Source organism: Engystomops pustulosus, chromosome 7 (genome assembly GCF_040894005.1).
Source record: "Engystomops pustulosus chromosome 7, aEngPut4.maternal, whole genome shotgun sequence".
NCBI lineage: Eukaryota > Metazoa > Chordata > Amphibia > Anura > Leptodactylidae > Engystomops > Engystomops pustulosus.
The window spans coordinates 88,438,425-88,461,092 of NC_092417.1; the positions used below are offsets into that span (position 1 = coordinate 88,438,425).

Consider the following 22,668-nt stretch of genomic DNA (forward strand, 5'->3'; position numbering starts at 1 on the left):
TCCCCATGTCCCAAAATGCCCGTTCTATCAAAATATAAAAAAGATTATGCCCGTCCGTGAAAATCATAACATACAAGAATATGATAATCGAATATTAGAATGAAAAAATGATCAAACAGTAATATATGTCCCAAATTGATAGCACATACCTCCAAAAACAGAACCTTAAATCGGTTCATACACCTAAATGTTAAAAAATTATTGGCCTCAGAATTTGGCAAAATGGCAAATATTTTATTTGTACAAAAGGTTTTAATTTTTAAAAATCTACTAAAACGTAATAAAACCCATATGAATTTGGTAATCCCAAACAATAAAGAGGAAGTGTCATTTGGATAGCAGAATGAAAGATGTAAAAACAGAGCCCACAAGAAAACATTGCAAATTTGTTTTTGTTTTTTTGTCAATTTCACTGTACTTTATTTTCTTTTAACAGCTTTCCAGTGCATTGCATGGATTATTAAAAGCACAATAAGTCCCACAAATAACAAGAACATATATATATATATCTATATGAGAAGAGAAGGCGGCACAGAAAATTGTAAAGAAAAGGGATTAAAATTTATCTTTATTGTGTAGTAGAATCAGAAGTAGAAGCTGTTATTCTAGTCTACAGCCACTGGAGGGCACTGAGTCTCATCCACGAAAACAGAAATTCCCACTCGGGTGGCGACAGCTACCAAAGTTCTAGCAAGCATCGCGTCACGTGCTGGACAACAGCCAATAGCTGCACAGCAAATTCACTTTCATTCCATAGCGTTGTCCTATAAGCGGGAGAAGTGTGAGTGAGCTGCAGCCACGTCACGGAGCAGGTGACTGCCCGGGCCACATCAATGACGTCACTTTTGTACCAGATAATGGTGGTGGTGAGACGCCGCGATCTAGTGATTTCCAACCAATGACATGTGTGAGTGTGTCCCCGCCCCCTACAGCTGTCACATGGCCTGGAGCGTTCTGCCATCTCAGAGATCACAGAGCGGAGACCCGGAGGTTGTGCTGCTGACCCTGGAGGCGGTGAGTCCTGATTGCACAGACACGTGCATGCTGGGACTTGTAGTTCCGCGGCAGCCATGGTTTTCTCCACGGTGCTGGGACCTGTAGTTCCAAGTGTCAGTACAGTGCTGGGACTATTACATAGAATAGAGGACAGGACCTGCCCCCATGCACATTACTACATCACGGTGACCAGGAATCAACATTGAGGGCTCCTGCACCAACCACCCATAAACACTGAACAGGGGGCAAGTGGCTCCATCTTCAGATTAGTGGACAGGAGCAGCTGGCGCCAGAAACTAGCACAGTGGGCAGAGCTGGAAGTGTGCCCCTCTGTGTGTGGTGTCTGTACCAGGTTACTGCAGTTCATCTGCCCTTAGGTCTCATATCACTGTGTCCTGACGCTGAGCAGATGGGTGAAAATGAGGTAAGATAACTCCCATCTCCCATCCTTCATACCTTCACATGGTAGAGGAGCACTCTTAGAGGGGATATCCACCTGACCTAAACGGGCCTTTCCCTCTATAAACACAGGATGGGGGTCCCAGCATTGGCCAGAGTGACCGATGTGCGTTGTTCACTTCTGCGGCACAAACCTGTCCGTTTAGTGCCATAAGTGTGAATGGATTGTTGATTGAGACACAGTGGGTGATCTATTATCACTTTGTCTGGTTTCTTGTACTGCTTTTGAGACTTTATTTTTTTTCTCCTCAGTTGAGTCATAAGTCTCAACTGTGACAAAAAAAGTCTCAAAAAGTAGTAAAAGAAACAAGACAACCCTGTTGTTTTTCTTAAGAGGGCATTCCATGATTTTTTTTTTTCCGTTTGTTTAAAGAGACAACTACATTTGAGTAAGCTCTGTGGTCTAATAACTCCTTATCAAGCACAGCACAGTACGGTGGCTGTGCTGGGTATTGCAGCTAATGTGTGTTCACACATAAAATTGTAGAATACCCCTTTATGAGAATGATCAGCCACAGGGTGCTTTTACCAACCATCAGACACTTTACTGCCAGGCTCTGATGACTTATTTGACATCAACCTGCTGATGGCCTTTACAAATGATCAATTACGTTACAATTTAAAGCAGTTGCCTTAAATAGTTTGAATTGTCGTTCATCTTACTTATCTGACACGTATAAAGAGAGATGAGATATATGAGATGAGGCTGATCGACCATAACACTGTGAGCGCTGCTAAATCTCACAGATATGTACCTGCATTCCCCTGCCCCCAGATCACTTATCTCCTTGTAGTTTGCAGCCTCTCTCTCTTCTCACCATGTGCTGACAGGATGTGATCAGTGAGAGTCTCTGAACTCTGCGCAGGGGGCGTGGCTACAGCCACACAGCAGAGACAGACAGAAACTCCGCTCCTTGATCTCATCCAAGATGGCAGCCACCCGACCCTAAGAGAACTTACAGGGTCGTGTTTAGGGGAATCTGAAATTGTGTACAGCAGGACTGATAGGGACAGGTAGGACTTATATCGGTGACATGCTGTATATTTTTTAATAACAAAGAGAATGTGTTATTTTGTTATCCTGAGTATATATAAGAAACTTGTCTTTGTGGGAATACCCCTATTGTTGGAATAGATTAATAATAACAATGGCATAGTGTATCTGGCTCCATATAATGTATAGTGGCCTCGCAGTTCACATCCCATTCAAATGATGGGGGAGGGGGGATTGCCACAAGAATGCAGCATGGCCACTATTAGTGCAGAACCATACACTATACTGATCAGCATGTAACCCCAAACCTTTAACGGAAATCTACTAGGAAAATCAAGCATGATAAAGCAGGGACACTTGCTCATAGACGGGAACTGTGATTGTGGTAATCTCCTTCTTCCTTTAAAATCTACTTTTAAAATTATGCTAATTAGACTACTGGGACAAGTTACCAGAGCCCCTCTTTGCTGTAGCTTCACAGGTTGTTCCACTGTCTCCCCTCAGTACTCCACACCCCATTGCCCCCTGTCTACTGTAATCTCATGGCAGCAGAGAAAGTTTCATCACACTGTGGGAGGGGGGAGTAACGTGCAGCAGATTCATATCGTAATGACCACATAAGCCCATCAGGCTTTTTAGTATAAATTATAAAAGTTGATTTTTGGAAGGAAGGAGGCCATAGATAACAAATATAAGAAGATTTCCACAATCACAGTGACTGGATCTCTGGGTAAGTGTCTCTGCTTTATGCTTGTTTTAAATAGCAAATTTTCTTAAAAGAAAATCTTCTTCTATTTGTTAAGCTTAAACTACTCATACTTACCTATAGCGGTCTTCTCCTTGTTCCTGGCACTGGTCTTCATTAAGCTTTAAAGTTTATAAAAAGCAGTCACAAAGTGGCAGACGCGATGTTTGGGTCTCCGAGCTGTTAATTATTCACGCCTCCTGCGCAATAGATAACTCTCCCAACCGTTCTGGAGATGGGGTGATGTCATGAGAGAGGCATGAATGATTACCTACCGGTAGTGGTAGACATCATGCCCGGCACTCTGAAGCTGCTTTTTATAAGTTTTTTTTTTTTTTAACCGCCATCCCGGCCTGTCAAGTTTAGTGAAAACCATCGAAGAGAAGAGGGCTATAGGTAAGCATGTGTAGTTTAATTTTACTAACAAATGGTAGTAGATTTCCTTTAACTTATTGACCTTTAACTTATTCCTTTAACTTTATTGAACAAATATTCATTGTTAATCCTAGACAACCTTTATAACACCTTTCATGTAAAACAACACGTGACTTGTCTGTGCTGCATGTTGACTTCATCTTTGTGCCCCTGTATAGCTCCTCCCTCCCCCACTGATGTCAACTCACCAGGCTGTGAGCTCTGTGAAGAAGCAGGAGGGAGGGAATGTACAGGAGCAGAAAGATGGGAGGCAAAAACCGAGGAGTGAGCAGTACAGACAAGTCACATGTTGTTTTTTGAAATGCATCCAAACCAAAGCCCAACCCCTAGGACTTCACAGAGGATTCTCTCATGGTGCAAGGTAAGTTCGAACACACACAGGGGTTTTCACACTAAACAAGTTAGGCGGTATCCACAAGAACGAGATCCCTCGTCGCTCCATAAGATGAATGGAGCAGATGGTTGTCCGTGTCTGTTAAAAGTAGGCCCTGAATGGACAAAGATTTTTTTTTTTTGGGGGGGGGGGGGGAGGCCACATATGCACTTGCACTTACCTCACGGTTATATTTGTAACCTCACCACAGCCAGCAGCCCCCACCCCTTGAGAAGGTGACGTTACATACTTCTTACAGGGATGGGTGACCCGGCTCATTGATTCTGAATACATGGTGATTCATTTTATTATCTGTGACTATTAGAGCGTGCTACTGTGACTAATGGGCGAGCTCCAAAATTGTTAATATTGGCTGTTGTTCTAATTGAACCCTCCTCCTGTACAATAATATCCTCTTGTGACAGTACCAGCACTGAAGATGCCGGTCAATGTGGATGACATCCTGCGCCTTTTGTGCCACTTGTCGGCGGAGCAGAAGATGAAGGCGGCTATCAAGCATTCTGCCAGGGGAGCTGTTGCTGCGGGCGCTGGGGCCTTTGTAGGAGGATTGCTTGGAGGACCCCCTGGAATAGCCGTGGGTAAGATGCACCTCTTACAGATCAGCAGAGCAGACATTACAGGGGAGTTTGCGTTCCCAGGCTCCTGAATAGCAGGTCAACAGGTGTTATCTTCTATTACATTATAACGATGTACTCAGACTAAAATAAAATAGCTCTTTACAGAAGAGAATAGCTCATTCAGTTTGGTGGTCAATTACTCCAGTGATTTTCAACCATTTTTGAGCCGCGGCACACTATTTATACTTAGAAAATCCTGGCGCACACCACCAACCAAAATAGCACAAAATGACACTAAAACAGCCATATTATACATATAGCTAATAATATAGATTCTAAATTTATTTTACTCTGTGTGAAACCTGGGCCTGTTTCGATAAACACAAAAGGGATATCCTGGCAGGAATGGTGGAAAGACACACACAAAGCTCTTCCTCAACAGTTCTCAGTTTCTCCCTGTTTTTAGTATATGGTGCTGATTATTATGTGGCTCATATACTGCAATATAAAGGGGTACAATGAGAAGTACTATGGCCATGAGGCCAGAGTACAAGTGCCAGCTCATATACTCAGCATATGGGCTGGTACTTGTAGTACTCCAGCCTCATGACTAAAGTATTTCTCATTTTACATTTCTCATTGTTATATGCAGTATACTGCTGGAGTACTAAAAGTACCAGCTCATATGCTGAGTATTCTGCCAACAGTTCATATACTCAGGCAAAAGCTCATATAGTCAGCATTATGGGTGGGCATTACCTTGGCAGTGGGCAAATGCGAGAGTCTCTCTCTCCGCTCTCAGGATGATGCCCCGGCATCGGTGACATCATTTTGTTGCGCGAGGTTCAAAGCTTGTGCATGCGTTATTGTACACGTCTCCTACATTGTAAGAAGCTGTGACTGTGCATCGCGAAACAAAACACAGGGGGCACCATAGTTTGGGGAACTTTCCCCGCGGCACACCCGACCATGTGTAGCGGCACACTAGTGTGCCACAGCACACTGGTTGAAAATCACTGAATTACTCCTTGTAACGGCTTATTTTGTATTTTCAGGTGGGGCTCTAGGGGGCGTCCTGGGAGCCTGGATGGCAAATGGACAGTTTAAGCCTATTCCTCAGATCCTTATAGAGCTACCACCTGTGCAGCAGCAAAAACTGTGCGAGCAGATCTTTGCCATTATCAGAAACCTGGACTGGACTGATGCAACACACCTCATCATGCTTGTAACAGGCAATGCCGCTTTACAACAGCAGGTGGCAGCAGCGCTCATCAGTTACGTGACCCAGGAAATGAGAGCAGAAATCCAGTATGGAGACTAGAACATAGCGGGACGGTCATGTGACCACGCAGATGAATGACGCTGGGATATTTTAGTATACTGACTGGTGTAGATTTTACAGGGAGAGCTGTGTGTAGCACAAAATATTGAAATTGCTGATTTTGTGTTGGTTTCAGGCCTGGCTGTGATTTTTGATGCACAGCACCACTTCTATTGTATCTTAGAAACATATTGAATGAGTTTTGTTGGCTTTAACGCTTGCCACTCGTTTCTATTGGGTTGCTAGGATGCACTGTGGATTTTGAGGCCTATATCTGACATTGCTGCTGTGCCCTTACCTCTGTGATGTGATCATGCAATGTTTTCTGAGGCTTTTCTAGGATTTCCTAGGAGTAAAATTCCTTTAATCTGTCATTGATTAAGCATTATAAAATATTTCAGATTTTTGTGTGCTGATAAGGTTTTTAAAACGTTGCAGGAAGAGGTTATCCTTGTATGTTGAGGTATCTCTCTGCCAGTTTGTGAGTATATGTGGACAATCTACCGGACAATCCATTTATCTGGGTATGATTAATAGACCTGTATTTGTACCATACTTTTGGTAGTCTACCTCATACTGTCTTGGGCTACATCATTCACACTGCCTTTCACACGGCGCCGCTCACCCCTGCCCCTCTCCATAGGAATATATGGACATGTCCTATCTTTGTACGGGGGATGGTGCTGCACCACACCGCTCCCGTTGGACGCCGTGCGCCCATTGCCATCTATGGGGGGGGGGGTGTATATACGTCCCCCATACGGCAGTGTGAATGTAGCCTTGGTGAAAGCACAATGGTAGCACATGGTTTTGAAATGCCTTAAGCAACACTAGCGGAACGTGTGACCGTGGCCTTACCCTGTCTAAGTATTTGTATTGACTGGTTGTGCTTTTTATCCTCCCTCTGCATCCTGAGAGCCAGCATACACTGAATCTACACACAGACCAGGAGTAATAGCCAGGTATTGCTTGAGAAACCATTAGTTTACTATAACTGACATAAATGGAGGTTGTTGCCTAATTGTAGAGGTGACCACTCTTATTTCTGTATATTATAACTTGGCTTATAGTACAGGGTGAGACCGTTCTACTAGATCACCCACATGTCATCCTCCATATACATCTAAGCCAGGTACCCCCCCCCCCCCCCTCCCCCAATCTACTTTCTGGAAATCTGGACATAGTCCAGAATCACTGCTGCTGCTACCTCTTCAGATATGCCATGTACATGCTGTGGACTATATTCATTTGTTTTTTGCCCATATATTTTTCTCATTGTATAGTATATTTCAGACAGTACAGTAGTAAATACCTTTCTACATTGTGGATAAATCTAGACATAAGTGTGGGATTAGTTTCTGACCCCTCAAAGCTTCCCTTGTGGAAGAAAAGACTATAGCAATTCACGAGTATTTTATTACATGGCATCAGTAGTCCTCCAATAGTTCCCCTAGTCACAGGCCTTTATCAAAAGCCTTCTATGCCCTTTGTGTGCCACTATGTGAGCATACTATTGATAGTGAATTAGGGATTTACCACTATAAACCCTATATTTAGTTGGAATTTCTACTTTTATGGAGTTGCCCTTAAACTTTGTATGATATAACTGATCTGGAACGTAGTTCGTAAAGCCCTGATGTAGGTCTTCCAGAGTGAGGCATAGTCTCTGTCTTCTTCATTACTTTGAAGTATTTTGAATGATTTTGTTTTAATTGAATTTTTTGTAACTTGATTTTTGACTGGACTGAACAACATAAATGGCCTTATTTTTGTGTTTTTGCTATATGTATACGTTTATATCCTCTGTGCTCCTTGTATGATTTATACCAGTTACTGTGATTTCATACATCAATAAAATATGTTGAATTCTGTGATTTGATATAAATATTTCACATTATGATTTTAAATTCCTCTTCCCTTTCCAAGAAAGTCTTAATTAGTTGTTTTCTTCTTAATGTAAAAGCTGATCCCTCTCTGTGCTGATTTTGAGTGTTGCCCGGTGATAAAAGAAAGGAGTGTAGTCCAGCTTCCAACGAAAGGCAAAAATATGCGTTAAAAGTCCACTTTATTTAGAAAAAATAACATGTTAAAAACATCATAGGACGTCCATGAAAAAGAAACTGACGCGTTTCGGGCGAGAAAACGCCCTTAGTCCTTTCTTTTGCTGCTATTTACTGGCTCCCCAACCCAGGTGTCCGTGCAGCCACGAATCGCCATCTACATTGTTTTCATAGGTGAGCTGAAAAACTTTTTCTTTTTTCTCTGTTGCCCGGTGATACCATCAGTTCACTGGGCAAGCGAGTGTCTCCTTGGCAGGGCAGAGTGGGCAGGATTAGCAGGTGCCATTTTGGGTGCGTCCATACACATCTTGCGCACATTTCTCAATAATAAACGCCCTGACCAATCTCTGCGCATGCGTAGTGTCAGAGCTGTCCCTTGGCTAACTTGGCGTGGAGGCAGCAGTGAACAATCACAGCAGAGGATAGGCGTTATCACCGGAGCGTGCACAGAATGGGAGGAAGTCACAAGTTCTGTCTGTGGACTAGATGGGACGGGCGAGAGATCATAATAAAGGTAAGCTAAAAAATGTTGATAATCCTGCCCCCCAGCAATGCCCAATTTTTATATAAAACTGGCCAACAGCAACCTATAAACACGGAAACTGATTTTCCAGTTAAACGGCGACCCTTGTTCAAAACGGTGTCATAGCCTATGGACTGGTATGAAACTGCTTATAAACTAAATCCTCTTGAAATAAGAGATCCTAAGTGCGATCTCATTGAGTGCTATAGGGAGAACCGGGGAGAAATATTTTATTAGATAAATGTAGTGCAATAAAATGTACTTATACTTGAGGCTATATCTATTGATATTCTGGGTCACTTGTTATGACTGCCAGAAACTACATAAGAAGAGACCCTCACTCATTTCTGGTTCTCCCCACTTAAACCTAGAATAGGTAAAGGAATAGTAGCAGTGATACTGCTCCTGTCTACACGTTGGTGTTTCTTGTGGGCTCCTCATATTACCATTGTGAACCCATGGATATGATGCTGAATCATCAACACATAACTTCAATACAATGGCCCACATTGCACCAGATTTGTGAATTGTGGCGCATGTGCTTCATGTATCTGGCGCTCCCTGCACTGCTGTGACAGAGTGCACCAACTTTTTTTTTGGTTCACTTTTAACATGGGGCGTGCAACACACTTCTGTCGGATTCAGCATGATAACTTTGGTGCACGGTCCGACTGAGCACCAGAACATCCCTTTCAGTGCAGAATTTTGTATCGCGTTGGGTATAATGCAGTATAAATATGTGTGCAAGCAGTTTGCACTGAAAACAATGTTCAAAGTCAGACTGGTGCAGGGGCTTTAATAAATGTGGGAACAGATGTAAAAGAAACAAAAGAACAAAAAAACCCATAAAATTGCAATTTGTAAACATTTATCATTCCCGGCGTCTTCCATGTACAAAGCATCTGCCCAGAGAGATCAGCAATGCTGGATGGAAGTTCTGGCGCTGGGAGCAGACAGCTCCTAAATACCTGTCCAGCTGTTCAGTGCCAGAGTTAGTTGTGAGGAACAATTATTGCCTTGGAAACGGGCAAAAAAATCGCCAACCGCAGCACAGCCGCCATCCTCAGGAAAGTCCACACGCTGTTTATAAAACGCAACCATCTGTTTCTCTGTCATTTATGAGCTTGGGTCTCGGTGGAATGCAGCAGATGGGGGCGACTTCTCCAACATTTTTTTTTGTTTGTTTTGTTATGTCTTTTCTTTTTTTTTTATTGGAAATTAGCATTTTCATAGTTAACCTCTAAGTTGCCAGAAAAGCAAATTATGTTTTTTTTACATTGTTAAGTTTTGTATTTTTAGGACAAGATATCTGAAGATGCTTTAGTTGGCAGTTATTAATTCTATAGGCTCCACATGTTGAAGTAAGACTCTAAAGCTTAGGATTTGCCAAATATTAAAACTTCTATCCACATTGGATAATAATTACAATGGCTCAGTAATGGGCCTGTGGCTGGGCAATACCTTATTTTGGTGTTATTCCTGATTTGATTCTGGATGAAATGGAACTTTTTGTATCTTCCATGACAGACTACCTCTATTACCACACACCTTCATGCGTAGTATCTGGAAGGAAGAGGCAGAGGATCCCAAATCCAGGTGTGAAAAACTTGCTCCATCATTCCCAAGAAGACTCATGGCTGTACTAGCTCAATAGGTGCTTCTACTCAATACTGAGTTTATGAGCATGTGATATTTCAGTTTTTCTTTTACATATTCTTGCAAATTTCAGTTTTTCTTCTGTCAAGCTGAGGTGCAGAGTGCACATTAATGAGCAAAACAAAAGACCCAATTGGCTGCAATTAAACAAAAAGTGAAAAATTATACTGGCTGTATGTGATGGCCACCAATGCCCCCCCTATTTGGTGTGATATGCCCCTTGAAAGGGCACAAGGAGAGACATAGAGTGGAAATTTATCATATGGCTGCTGGTGCTGTTTTGCACATAAACCATTCAAACGTTGAAGTGTGTAGGTGTGGGGTAGGAAGCGCCGGCCCGCTCTGCTGCTGGCCACCCCCTTTATACCTTCCCCCTGACGTGAAGCTGGCATAAAAGGCATAATAACACAACACCTGCCAGTTTGCAAGGCATTGTAATCATTTCAGGGCTTCTATGCCCTGATAAATGCTCCCCTAGGTATTAAGATGGAGAGCCAAAAAATAACTTTTGCACCAGGGTCCAAAACTTATGCTATCTTTAATACTGCTTTCCCAGCTTAAGTAGCTACAGAAATAACCTCTGCACCCCAATAACTAGCCCATAGTAGTACATTGTTTTCTTCTTTACAGTCAGAGCAGGATGAGCTGTATATACTAATCTATACAATACTCTCTGGGATTCATCTGGAAAGTCCTGTGTCGGCTGTTGCAATATGTTATACTGGTTTTTTTACCCTAAATTCTCAGGGTGATGATGACCTGGCACAGAGCCTAAGCCAAAGCGGCCAAAATCTGTTTCACAGAGCAGATCTTGTGACACCAGTAATTCCAGCCAATTCTCTGCAAAGCAAAACAACTTTCCTGGACTGCTGATCAAGAGCAGCTCCACAGCAATCCTGTCACTACTGATATCATCAAAGGAGTGGCCTTCATAATTCTCAAGGATCAACAAAAACATTTCTTTACCTTTTAAATGAGTTTTAATCTATGAAATCTTGACCCCAGCTGAGATCCTAACTACTATAATGTTGTTCTTTCACTTGAATATTGCCATAGTGTACAGGAATATCATTACTTTGCCCACTCATTTTCAACCCCTGTCTGTTTACTGTCCTATGACCCTGATTCAGCTTTACTGACCTCTACCTGGTTCCCATATTGTCCCTGACCTCAGCTTGTCCCTGACCTGAAGCCTGTTCTTCCTGTGCTTTATGTTGGTGCATTGGGATAGCAACATAGTGGTCCTTTAAGCTGAAATCCAGATCCTCACAAGGAGCAAGTGTAAAAACTGGGGTCACTTAAAGAGAGAACCTGTAATGCAAGTTAACCCACCCAAAATAAAGACTTCATTTAAAAACTATAATTAAAAAGTATTGCTCCTATCCCTAAATGGTTCCTTTCCATGGCTGCAATGTTCCAAAAATCAGTTTGTAAACTTGCATGCAACTCACTTGATGTAAGTCATTCACACTAATTGAGTCATGCTTATTAACCCCTTTGTAATATTATGTCCTGGTGCTGCAGGGGGTGAATGGAGAGAACTCACAAGTATAATACAGCTAACACCCGCCTGTTAGTGCCCCTGTCGGTGCTGGCACCGATTGTGGTAGTTAACCTGTTAAGTGCCATGGTCAAACCCGACCATGGCACCTAACATAGCTTGTCATGGGCGCTGTCATCTTTTCTGGCTAATAGCTACCCCATGTGAGGTCATCATAGGGTGGCGATCGGTTACCATGGCATCCTACAGATTCCTAGAGACTTGTGGGTTTGCCATTTGTAATGATCTCTAATAGCCAACAGATGGCAGGCTATTAGAGATCAGCAGTAAAATTGCTTTATATGGCAATACAGTTGTACTGCAGTATATAGTATGAGCAATGAGACCCTGCAGGGATAAAGTACGCTTGAGGGTCTGCAATAATGGTAAAATTAAAAAAATATATATATTTTAAACATTTTTATATCACGCTATTTACCTAGAGCACCTATAAATGTAAACATGATGAGAAAGATCATAAACATGTTAAAGGGGTATTCCGGGAATATGATTGTCTGACACAAAAACCCATGATGATATAAATAAATGAATACAACAATACTCAATGTAATTAGTCACAGAACGGAGCTTAAATAATTTGATTTTATGATTCACAAAATTTATGGCCTCTCTAAAGTAGGCGGAGTTATCACTAAGATGGCTGCCACTGGAAACTACAAGTCCCAAGATCCTTTAGTTCTCAGTAACTCCTCCTACCACTTATGCTCTGCTCTCAGTGATGATCTAACCGGTTTTCTTGTTCTGTTACCATAGTAATGATTTGTAACTGCCATCACCACAACACTGACCATACTGGATGCACTGCAACCAACCGACTACAGCCAAAAAGTGGTGATCACATGACCTGCTCAGGCAGGTGCAGGACATGTGATGTGGACATGTGACCAGCGGCCATCTTCTGTCCTGCAACAAAACGCGCGGAGGAAATTAACGGACTGATTAAAGGGCCAATAGCATTTTAATTCTTCATTACAGTCTATATCACCAGCATTTTCTGCTAAGGGGAGAAAAATATTAAATAACAACTAATTACACATTAGCTTATATTATGAGTGCCCACTTGTATATGAATTATGCTGATTCCTGGAATACCCCTTTAAGTATCACCGCATCCCAAATTGCCTGTTCTAACTAAATATAAAAAAAGATTATTCTTTGCCGTGAACACGTAATGAAAAATGTCCGAAAGACCACTTTTTCCCCATTTCTCCATCCATGAATATTTGAATAAAAAAATTATCAAGCAGACATATAGGCCCCAAATTTATATAAATTAATATGCCTGCAGGTACCACAAAAAATGACACCTTGTGTGAAAAAATTACAAGCTGAAAAAGCCTATATAAATTTGGTATGCTTATGATCATATCAAGAAAATGTGTTTTTTTTGTCAAATTTACTGCACTTGGAATTTTTTTCCAGCTTTCCAGCACATTCAGGGGTGGACTAGCCATTGTAATCACCGGGGGAAATCCCGGTGAGCCGATGGGTCAGGGGCCGGTGGAGCAGGAGAGAGAGTCAGGATGATGTGCAGAGGAGCTGTGCTGCATGAACCCCTGTGCTCCCTCTCCTGTCTTTACAGGCCTGGCAGATTCTATGGGGCTCCAGGGGACCCATGGGCATCAGCTACTCCAAGTATGGGGTCTGCTAAACGCTATTAGCAGCCCCAAACTGATATGCACACAATATATGGTGCCTGTGCCTTTTAGGCACTGATACCATAGAGAGGCAAAAGTGCAGGCAGAGTGACCTCTCCCTGCACCTTCTGTCCTCCACTGACGGCCCATCTGACTCGTACATTGGGCCGTCTGTGTCTCCACACTGCAGCGGAGGAGAAGCTGCAGATCATCCTGTGAGCGCTGTGGGGGATCCTCTGGAAAAGTGAGTGAACTTTTATTATTTTACTGTTAACTGCTACAAAAGGACCAAGCAAAGGCGGCAGGGTGGTGTTATATAAATATGGCAATCACTGTGTAGGGGACAGGGATATGTGTGTGTGTATAGGGGTAGAGACAGCCACTGTACAGTGGGAGGGTGTAGTTTATACATATTGAGGCATCCACTGTATGGGAGGGGGGTTATTTATGTGTAGAGCCACTGTTTAGGGTATTGGGGGGTGTAAGTTATATAGAGGAACTATATAGAGGGGGTTGTAATTTATACAGTATATAAAGCTAGCTAGTAGGGGGAGGGGAATTGTGTATAAAGCCTGTATAGTGGAAAAGGGCAGTATATATATTTATAGGGCATAGTGGCTGTGATAAATGTGACCAGGGGGAGGGAAGGCCTTATCCTTCCCCACTCCCCCCCAGCCCCGGCTTAATTTTCCTAATTAAGCTAGATTGTTTATGATCACTCCAGGAGGTGTAGCTTCAAAGGACCTCTGCAACTTGTAACGGGTCACACAGACAACAGAACTAAAAGTCTCTATGGGAAGAGTCCGGAGGGATGAGTCTGTGGACCAGTGGACCCTCTGGACCACCGCAGGAGATGGTATGAGGCCCGCGGTGGCAGCCAAGGTACAGGGATGTGCAGGAAACAGTCCAAGCCTGGGATGACAGCAGCAACACAGAGGAACACTGGTAACGCTGGCACGGACTGCAGACACCGCTGGACTGGAACCCTGGAAGGCACAGCAGGAAGCGTATGGGAACGCTGGAGACGGGAGACACGGAGGCGTCTGGAAACGCTGGAAGACAGGACACACCAGGAGCGTATGGGAACGCTGGAGACACACAGAAACACAGGAAAGCGTCTGGAAACGCTAATGGGCTTTCTCTTTCACAGGAACGTCTTAGGGAAGCCTGGCATGGAAACCAAAGGAGATCCTAGGAGAAGATCCGGCAGGGAGAGAAGGGAGGTGCCGGATTATAAGGGCGAGCCGGATTAGCAGGAGCCAATTAGGAGGACGCTGGCCCTTTAAGGCTTTAGAAGTCTGCGCGCGCGCCCTCTAGTGGTGGCAGCGTGTGACTGCAGGCAAGGAGGCGTGCAGCCTACACACCGGGAGCCGGAGCACAGACAGGAGCCAGGAGAGGTAAGTGAGGGCAGGGAGACGGGGACTGGCAGGCAGCGGAGCACGGGTGTACCCGCGATCCTCGACATGGATCGCGGGAGCACCCGTGACACAACTGAATCGTCTCCATGCATCCCCCCCCCCCCCCCCCCAATTTTCAAAAAGACAAAAATTTGGAAAAAAAAAAGCTCAAACCAATAGGTTGAATAAGGACAGATGCTGAAGAAGAGATCCCAGACTACAGGGGGTGCTAAAGAGGCTGTACAGAGGTTGTAATGAAGAAGACGGTAAACGGTAAGTGATCAGATATAATTATATTATGATCTCTTAGATTGTCTGCAAAGCATTTTATTAACTTTTTGAGTATTTGTTAGGTGGTATTATTTTGCAGTGGTAATGGTAGCAGTGTGCTGGTATTATTCAGTCATGATGCAGTGGTAGTGGTGTGACGGTATTATTCAGTTTTGATGCAGGGGTAATGGTAGTGGTGTGGTGGTATTATTCAGTCATGATGCAGTGGTAATGGTGGCAGTGTAGTGGTATTATTCAGTCATGATGTAGGGGTAATGGTAGTGGTGTGGTGGTATTATTCAGTCATGATGCAGTGGTAATTGTAGCAGTGTGGTGGTATTATTCAGTCATGATGTAGGGGTAATGGTAGTGGTGTGGTGTATTATTCAGTCATGATGCAGTGGTAATGGTAGTGATGTGGTGTATTATTCAGTCATGATGCAGTGGTAATGGTAGTGATGTGGTGGTATTATTCAGTCATGATGCAGTGGTAATTGTAGCAGTGTGGTGGTATTATTCAGTCATGATGCAGGGGTAATGGTAGTGGTGTGGTGGTATTATTCAGTCATGATGCAGGGGTAATGGTAGTGGTGGTAGTATTCAGCCATGATGCAGTGGTAATGGTAGTGGTGTGGCGGTATTATTCAGTCATGATGCAGTGGTAATGGTAGTGGTGTGGCGGTATTATTCAGTCATGATGCAGTAGTAATGTTAGTGGTGTGGTGGTATTATTCAGTCATGATGCAGTAGTAATGGTGGCAGTGTGGTGGTATTATTCAGTCATGATGCAGTAGTAATGGTGGCAGTGTGGTGGTATTATTCAGTCATGATGTAGGGGTAATGGTAGTGGTGTGGTGTGGTGTATTATTCAGTCATGATGCAGTGGTAATGGTAGTGATGTGGTGTATTATTCAGTCATGATGCAGTGGTAATGGTAGTGATGTGGTGGTATTATTCAGTCATGATGCAGTGGTAATTGTAGCAGTGTGGTGGTATTATTCAGTCATGATGCAGGGGTAATGGTAGTGGTGTGGTGGTATTATTCAGTCATGATGCAGGGGTAATGGTAGTGGTGGTAGTATTCAGCCATGATGCAGTGGTAATGGTAGTGGTGTGGCGGTATTATTCAGTCATGATGCAGTGGTAATGGTAGTGGTGTGACGGTATTATTCAGTCATGATGCAGTGGTAATGGTAGTGGTGTGGCGGTATTATTCAGTCATGATGCAGTAGTAATGTTAGTGGTGTGGTGGTATTATTCAGTCATGATGCAGTAGTAATGGTGGCAGTGTGGTGGTATTATTCAGTCATGATACAGGGGTAATGGTAGCAGTGTGCTGGTATTATTCAGTCATGATACAGGGGTAATGGTAGCAGTGTGGCGGTATTATTCAGTCATGATGCATTCGTAATGGTAGTGGTGTGGTGGTATTATTCAGTCATTAATCAGTGGTAATGGTAGCAGTCCTAGCTTGGTGGTATTATTCAGTCTTGATCTGTGTCATGTATAACCTTATTCATTGCATAGTGGTGTTTTTTCAGTAACTGTAGATAAGTTATTTCATTTTAATTTTTTTTTTAGGATGGGGGGCTCAAATCGGAAAGCTTTTCCTTCTTGTGTATTTGCTTCACATACCATTCTTTTGCCCCAGTGCCCTTCTTAGCACAATATCCCTACTTACTGGTTAATCGAGTGCTATGATATTCTGCTTTGTGAAACATTGAGAGAGAGCTCAGTTACATCTGCAGTGTCTACCCCATGTATATATCTGATCACATGAGATCACAGCAGCCTCCATGGAGGATGGATAGGAGTAGAAGTCCGTGTTGGCTGCTGTGATTTTATGTGATCAGATACATACATGGGGTATGTATGTAAATGTGCCAGTTTTGGGGGGCTTTATGTTTTACATTTCAAACACTCCAAACCATGCACACTCCTCAATGCACATGAAAAAGGCACAGAAAATGAAAAACAAAGCATCTAACCAACATAAATCCCCCCCCCCCCCCATTTTCACTGTGGTTTAAAAATACTTTGGTTAACAACCCTAAATATTAAAAGAAGAAAAATCTGCCAGCCAGATGTTAGGGTTTGCTCACATTATTTCAGGGGTACCATCATTTTTTCGAACATTTTTGTCCAGGCCTTTTTCATGAGTTTTATTATTTGTTTTAACCCCTTAACGACCAGGCCCTTTTTGTTTTTGTGTTTTAATTTTTCATTCCCCTCATTCAAAAATCCATAACTTTTTTTATATTTCCATGTAAAGAGCTGTGTGATGGCTTGTTTTCTGCATAACAAATTGCACTTCATAGTGACGGTATTTAATATTCCATGCCTTGTACTGGGAAGCTGGAAAAAAAAAAATTCCAAATGCAACTGAAATTGTTGAAAAAGCGCATTTGCAGTGTTATTTTGTGGGATTTTACGTCCATGTCATGGTAAGTTAGGTGCTACGGTCGAGTTCAACCACAGCACTTAACAGGTTAACAGCCGCAATCATGCCAGCACCGACCACGGTGGAGAGAGCTCGGCTCGTGAGCTCTCTCCATGCACCCTTCACAGCACGAGGACGATATAGTTCTTCCTTGTGCGCGAAGGTGTTACAACGCTGTTGAAGCATGGTTAAAAAGCAATGTCCGTCTTTCATTCATTTTTACTTTTGTCAGACTTTTGTTAACTTTTGTCAAGTTATTTCTGTGGGTTTTTCTTTCACTAATATTTAAATAGAAGCATGACTTCCTAGAAAAAGAATCCTCTCCTCAGTAACAAGCAACTGAAGAACTCTGTACTAGATGCTATGATCTGTTAAAACCAAGCTTAAACATTTTGGACTAATTCCTAAGAATCATGTCTGGCGGAAACCAGTCATCACCTGCCCTATACCATCCCCACAATGAAGAATGGGGAGACATCATCCTGACGGTAGAGGAAAATATATTGATATTCTCAATTAATACTTAATGGACCTCCAACTGTTTCTTTCTGAGGGTTGCTTGGAGCACAGGGAAGGACAGACGGAGACAGTGACCACTTAACTGAGCCCCCCCAAAGCTGTCACCTACTGGTCGCAACCCTAAGCAATGGGCAGTAATTGGGCATTGGTCCCTCCCTAAGCCACAGTGCAGACACAAAACAAGACTGACAAACAAACAACACAAAAAGCATGTTCACCAATTCATTCATCATCGCTGATGCTTGCTTTATTGCTGTGCACTCTGCACGTACATGTTAACAAAGATCCTACACTGATAAATAGGAGGGACCTGTAGCAGGAGATGATGACTCGTCCTGCTGCTCCCCCTCCCACTTCCCTGTGTATGGCTGTATTCAGACGAACAGGTGCCCGCCGCAGCAGGGCGGGCACACGTCGGTGCACGGGAGGAGGGGGTTAGCGCTGCTCGCCCCCGCCACTCTCAATAAAGATATTTGGCACACGGCGCTGTAATACGGGAAAAGATAGGACATGTATCTCGGGTACGGAATGGTACAGTGCCGCATGTCTGCTGCGCTGTACAGCTCCATACCCGCCATGCGCCCATTGACAGCCTATCGGGGAAGTATATATATGGCAGCCGTACATACATCCCCCAACACTCGTCTTAATGTAGCCTATGTCAGTGAGATGGACGGAGTCTCTTTGGGAAGAGTCTGTGGACCCTCTGGTCCACCGTGGGGGTTGGTATGAGACCCGCAGTGGCAGCCAACGTCATAAATGCAGGAAATAGTCACAGCCTGAGATGACAGCAGGAAGGCAGAGGAACACTGGTAACGCTGGTACGGACTGCAGACATCGGTGAACTGGAACCCTGGATGGACCACCGGACACGGGACGACAGGATAAGGACCACCGGACACGGGACCTCGGGATACACACAGGAGGCTTTCACTTCAATTGGAAGACTTGAAGATCCAGCGGGTTATATAGAAAACCTGGAAGTGACCAGCGCTAATGGAGAGGACACTGGCCCTTTAAATACTGTGGAGGCAGTGTGCACGCACCCTAACGGGGGTAGAGCGCGGCCTGCACAGGAGGCTGGCATGTGACCTAACCGAAACCTGAGCAGAGCCCGGAGAGGTAAGTCCAGGTCCGGGGATGGGGCAGACACGCCGCCACAGAGAGGAGCACGGGTGTGCCAAGCCCCTAGTATATAGCCAGCCCGCCTATATAGCCAACTCCTGCCCCTGTATATAGCTTTCCTTCTGCCCCTTTATATAGCCAGCACCTGCCCCCAGTAGCACTTAAAAAAAAGAAAGTCAAAAGCATTTCCAACGCAGGTCTTTTCTTCTTCCATCGGCAGCACGCCGGCGCACATTATTATATCAGAAGATGAAACAAGAGAAGACTTGTGGGGGTCACCAGAAAGGTGAGAATTGATTTCATTTTTTTCTTTTCTTTTTTTTTTCTTGAGCATAAGCCAAGTTTGCATTTCTCAGTGCTGAAAAACTCAGCTTATACTCGAGTATGTATACGGTAGCAAAAATATCTACATTCGTTTTTTTTCGGACAAGGTGGTATGCAGAGTGTAGATTAAAGAGCAAAAAAAAATAGCTGCAATGAAACAAAAAGTAAAAAATTTAAAGTGGTCTGAATACTTTCAGTACCCATTAGATGTCCATATAATAGTGCATACAGTGGACATAAAGGGTCAACCAAATTTTATGCCAGACTCATTATATTTCAACAAATTTGAGCAATTTTCCATGTTTGAGGTTCACTTGTTTTTTTTCTATTGTAGGGGAATTTGAAGATGGATATTCCCTACACAGTATTTGTATAGTAAACCTGTTATACCAGTTGTACTTTGTAGACCTTGCCATAACAATCTAGACAATGACGGCAAATGTCTACAGAATTTTCTCACTTTTTTTTGCTCAGAACATGCATATTTTATTTTATTTATAATAGATTTGTTATTTTAGATGTATGTAATAAATGTGTACAGAAAAGAGTTTACTTTGTAATGGAGCAAAATAATTGGTGATACTACAATAGGAAAGATTTATTAACACTGCGAAAAAGTAACCTTTCTTTATTGCCCAAAGTTGCAAATTACAATGCAACTTAAAAAAAAAATCTACCATTAAAATCAAGCATCGTAGACCAGGGACACTTACTCATAGGTCCAGACACTGTGATTGAAGTAATCTTCTTATATTTGTTATCCATTGCATCCTTCCTTCTAAAATCAACTTTTAAAATCATGCTTTGGAGTGTTTCCAGAGGTGATGCCTTTTCACAGGTTGTAACAATGAGCAGAACATGTCTCACCTTCCCCTGCTCTCTCCCTCCTCCATCTGCCTGTGTAATGTGGCAACAACAGAAAATGCAGAGGGAAGGGAGATACTTCTTGTATCACTGGGGGAAACACACTCCGGAGCCCCTCAGGCTCATTAGCATATTTTTTTTAAATTTCCTTTCATTTCATAGTGGTTCAAAATTATTTTTTCCTTTTTCGTACACATTGTTTAATTTTTGAAAATGTATGAAAATGCAATAAAACCTGTATAAATTTGATATCACTGTGATCGTACTGAACCAAAGAATAAAGTAAACATGTTATTTGGATCACAGAGTGAAATAAGTAAAAACTGAGCCCACAAGAACATGACGCACATGCAGGTTTTTTTTCAATTTTTCCACATTTGGAATTTTTTCCTGCTTCCCAGTACACAGCATGTTATAATAAATAACATCACGGGAATGTTAATTTGTTAGGCACAAAATAAGCCCTCAGGTCTGTACACGTTAAAAATGAAAAAATTATGGATTTTTGAAGGTGGAGAGCAAGAAATGGGCGAAAAAAACCTGCGTCCTTAAGGGGTTAATAATGAAAAAGTAAAACACAAGTTAAATAACACATATGGGTCTTGGGATATGTTTTTCCTGATGGGTTTTAAAACACAAAGCAAACGCATTGTGAGAGTACAACCTACTATAAAATGTCCTCTATTTTTTATATAGCACCCTGTTATTATTCATTTATGTACAGTCCCTAATGATTTTATATGCAGTAATTAATATATAATGTAATATAGTGGGGGAAATTATTTAGTCAGCCACCAATTGTGCAAGTTCTTCCACTTAAAGGGGTATTCTCATCTAAGCATTGATATTCAGGTTGATTAATCTATCACATGTATACATTTCTCCAACTAATGATATTAAAATGTTTTTTAAAATTTCTCATAAATGTAGTCCTTAGAAACAAGACTGTGTCCTTGGATACAGCTATCTCTGCTGGAGTGATTGCACAAAGAAACAAAAGGTTTTTGTATATGAAATGTCCGTGAGTTACTGCCAGGGGCACACCTGCCATGAGGCGATTTGAGAATCTTGCCTCAGGTGGCGTTCCACCTGCTGGACGAGGGGGCGGCGTTGTGCACCTGCCCATCCATGCTGCCACCGGCCAGCCCGTGCTGCTGTGGATACTTCAACCCTGCTACATCTGCCTCCTCTCAGCAAGCTGTATGTATTTTGTACTACATGGCTGTACACAACATGCATTTTATAATACTTGGCTGTACACGATATGCATTTTATACTACATGGCGGTACCCTGTATGCATTTTATACTGCATGGTGGTACGCTGTATGCATTTTGTACTACATGGGAGTACGCTGTATCTATTTTGTACTACATGGCGGTACGCTGTATGCATTTTGTACTACATGGCGGTACGCTGTATGCATTTTGTACTACATGGCGGTACGCTGTATGCACTTTGCACTACATGGCGGTACGCTGTATGCACTTTGTACTACATGGCAGTACGCTGTATATATTTTATAGTACATGGCGGAATGCTGTATGCATTTTGTAGTACATGGTGGAATGCTGTATGCATTTTGTACTACATGGCAGAATGCTGTATGTATTTTGTACTACATGGCGGTACGCTGTATGCATTTTGTACTACATGGCGGTACGCTGTATGCATTTTGTACTACTTGGCGGTACGCTGTATGCACTTTGTACTACATGGCGGTACACTGTATGCATTTTGTACTAAATGGCGGTACGCTGTATGCACTTTGTACTACATGGCGGTACACTGTATGCATTTTGTACTAAATGGCGGTACGCTGTATGCATTTTGTACTACATGGCAGTACGCTGTATGCATTTTGCACTACATGGCGGTACACTGTATGCATTTTGTACTACATGGCGGTGCGCTGTATGCATTTTGTACTACATGGCGGTGCGCTGTATGCATTTTGTACTACATGGCGGTACGCTGTATGCATTTTGTACTACATGGCGGTACGCTGTATTCATTTTGTACTACATGGCGGTGCGCTGTATGCATTTTGTACTACATGGCGGTGCGCTGTATGCATTTTGTATTACATGGCGGTGCGCTGTATGCATTTTGTATTACATGGCGGTGCGCTGTATGCATTTTATACTACAAGGCGGTATGCTGCATGCATTTTGCATTGCTTTATTTTCACACCAAACCAATATGATGGATCTGGTCCTTACACTCCCTTGTATATAACATATATTGGGGGGGGCGTCTCTTTATGGCTCCCCACGGGCAGCAGTAAGGCTTGGTTCACCCCTGGTTACTGCATGTCCTACAACTGTCCTGTGGTAATAGACACTGAGTCCAGGAGGTCAGGCAGGACTTAATAGCTCATGTCTGGCCACTA

At 42.9% G+C, this 22,668-nt stretch overlaps 1 protein-coding gene across 6 annotated transcripts; it reads left to right on the forward strand.

Annotated features, from left to right (window-relative positions):
- The first annotated feature begins 699 nt into the window (after positions 1-699).
- C7H19orf12 (chromosome 7 C19orf12 homolog) lies at positions 700-6,120 on the forward strand. 6 transcript variants are annotated; one of them, XM_072117194.1, is made up of 3 exons: positions 700-812; positions 4,428-4,601; positions 5,636-6,120. In XM_072117194.1, the coding sequence occupies exons 2-3, from the start codon at positions 4,442-4,444 to the stop codon at positions 5,899-5,901; spliced, it is 426 nt and encodes a 141-aa protein (XP_071973295.1). In that variant the 5' UTR covers positions 700-812; positions 4,428-4,441; the 3' UTR covers positions 5,902-6,120. The 6 variants fall into 6 exon arrangements, with proteins under 6 accessions (XP_071973295.1, XP_071973293.1, XP_071973294.1 ...); XM_072117192.1 differs by having other exon boundaries at positions 768-907; XM_072117193.1 differs by lacking the exon at positions 700-812 and adding an exon at positions 819-1,014.
- Positions 6,121-22,668: the final 16,548 nt, after the last annotated feature.

Excerpts from the sequence above, each read along its gene's own strand:
- C7H19orf12 (XM_072117192.1), top strand. Across the intron at positions 4,602-5,635 it reads ACCCCCTGGAATAGCCGTGG|GTGGGGCTCTAGGGGGCGTC; the intron begins GTAAGATGCACC and ends TTGTATTTTCAG.